Here is a 1,995-nt window from a genome sequence, read left to right as displayed (position 1 = left end):
AAATATATATATATATATATTTAAATTCAATTATGTATACATTCCAGTTGTTATCAAACAGGGCAGTATGCTCAAATAGTTATTCATAATAGTTGAAAAAGTGTCAGTCAAAGGAAGCCCAGCAGACTGCATCCAGTCACCAATTTGCAGCATTCTGGTCAGGTTTGTTATTAAGAGTTGAAAGAAAATTTTGCTTTTATGGCATTTTACAGACAAAAGTGCAGAAAGAAAAACAGTTCCTATTAAACCACTCTGGACAAAGTAAACATTTTTTAGGTTGATATGACATCTTTAGCCCTCCACTTGTTTAGTGTCCTTATTCCTGAGAGATGTCACATTTTCACCTGAAAGTTCTTTGGCAGTCAGCTTTTTGGAGGCCCTAATGGGCTTCTTTTGAGTAAAATAAATGGTCACTTTACTATGTCATTATACTGTCTGCTTTGTTCCTGCAGCCAAACTTTGGAGCCTCTTTACACATTCTGAAGGTGGAGATCGGAGGAGATGCTCAGACTACAGGTACCTTGTTTAACTGCTTAATTTTTGCAGTTGGAGTGACCGCATGCGATTACGTTTTGTTTTTTCAATGACGGCTTCATCAGATGGAACGGAGCCTTCACACATGCACTACGAGAACGATGAGAACTTCTTCAGAGGCTACGAGTGGTGGCTGATGAAGGAGGCCAAGAAGAGGAACCCGAACATAACGCTCATAGGTGGGGAAGTGTTTCAGATGTACCAACCTGGGAGCTGAAATGGGCAAATTTATGACCCAAAAGTGACTTCATGAAGTGTAAAACGGTGTGTTACACATGGATAAACTCTGTGTTGGTGCAGCGTTACCCTGGGCGTTCCCCGGCTGGGTGGGCCGTGGGAAGAACTGGCCTTATGACTTCCCAGATGTCACTGCAGCGTATGTGGTGAACTGGGTCATAGGAGCCAAGAAATACCACGACTTGGACATTCAGTATATTGGAGTGAGTATCCCTTCTTATTACAGCACAGGTAGATATACAATCATGGCTGAAGGTTTCCTGACTCGGGTTTAATCCGTTTCTGTGTTGGACTGAAAAGCAAATCAATCAAGTTTCTGTGAAGAGTCAATACTCACAGAATTGGTCTTTTTGGAAGATCAGAGATTGTTGGGAGATTATCAAGATAATACTGATCTATCAACATAAAACTGATATTGAAGTTGGAGTGTTATTTGCTGAACCTTCCTGCAAAGTGATGAAGACTATTGCTGAGATGGAGAGACGATACCTTTAAACACATCTGGCCCAAACCCTACTTTTAAGTGATTATTGGAACAAAAGCAGGATTTCTTGGAATTAGATTTGTTTCACAATTATTCAATCAAAAAAATCATATCAAACAAAAACGTAGTATTCAATCAAAAAAAAAAATCATGTCAAACAAAAATAATCTGAAAATGTTTTTAATCATAAAATTTTTTTACGAGACAAAAATTTCTTCTTTGAAACTGGGTGGACACTTTAGTAGCTGCTAAACGATGTAATTTTGTTAAGATTACTTACCATTCACATTCTGTGTCCCGTCACCGAAGCCCTGCAGTTCGGGACAGAGTTCTGAGATCTCAGGGAGTCATTTGCTTTAGTCAGCGCTAACCAATCGGAACACGTCTTACATCGCTCGTCCTTAGGCCCCGCCCAGAATGTTCATGTAAGCTTCCCCAAAGCAATTAAAGTTGTATAAGCAAGAAAAGGAGTTAAACCAAAAACAAGTTTCAAACAAAAATTAGTGACTTCAATTATAAAAAATCTTATTTTTTTTGTTTCGTAAAAAAATATTTTTATGATTAAAATATTTTAAAGATTTTTTTTTTTGTTTGACTTTTTTTTGATTGAATAATTGTGAAACAAATTGGTAACACTTTATTTGAAGGGGGGTGAATAAGACTGTCATGACACTTTCATAAACATGACATAACACCTGTCATGAACATGAATAAGCCTTCATGAATATTTATGACTGTTG

At 37.4% G+C, this 1,995-nt stretch overlaps 1 protein-coding gene across 2 annotated transcripts in view; it reads left to right on the top strand.

Annotated features, from left to right (window-relative positions):
• galcb (galactosylceramidase b) overlaps window positions 1-1,995 on the top strand; it is a 9,912-nt gene that overhangs the window by 1,173 nt on the left and 6,744 nt on the right. For both annotated transcript variants that reach the window (XM_007553097.2, XM_007553096.2), the window contains exons 3-5: window positions 453-516; window positions 600-713; window positions 835-974. In XM_007553097.2, the coding sequence (XP_007553159.1) occupies window positions 453-516; window positions 600-713; window positions 835-974 (318 nt within the window). The remainder of the gene's footprint in view (window positions 1-452; window positions 517-599; window positions 714-834; window positions 975-1,995) is intronic.

This window comes from Poecilia formosa, unplaced genomic scaffold (assembly GCF_000485575.1).
Source record: "Poecilia formosa unplaced genomic scaffold, Poecilia_formosa-5.1.2 Scaffold54, whole genome shotgun sequence".
Classification (NCBI taxonomy): Eukaryota; Metazoa; Chordata; class Actinopteri; order Cyprinodontiformes; family Poeciliidae; genus Poecilia; species Poecilia formosa.
Note: the sequence above shows the minus strand (reverse complement) of the source record. Positions and strands in the feature narration are given on the sequence as shown.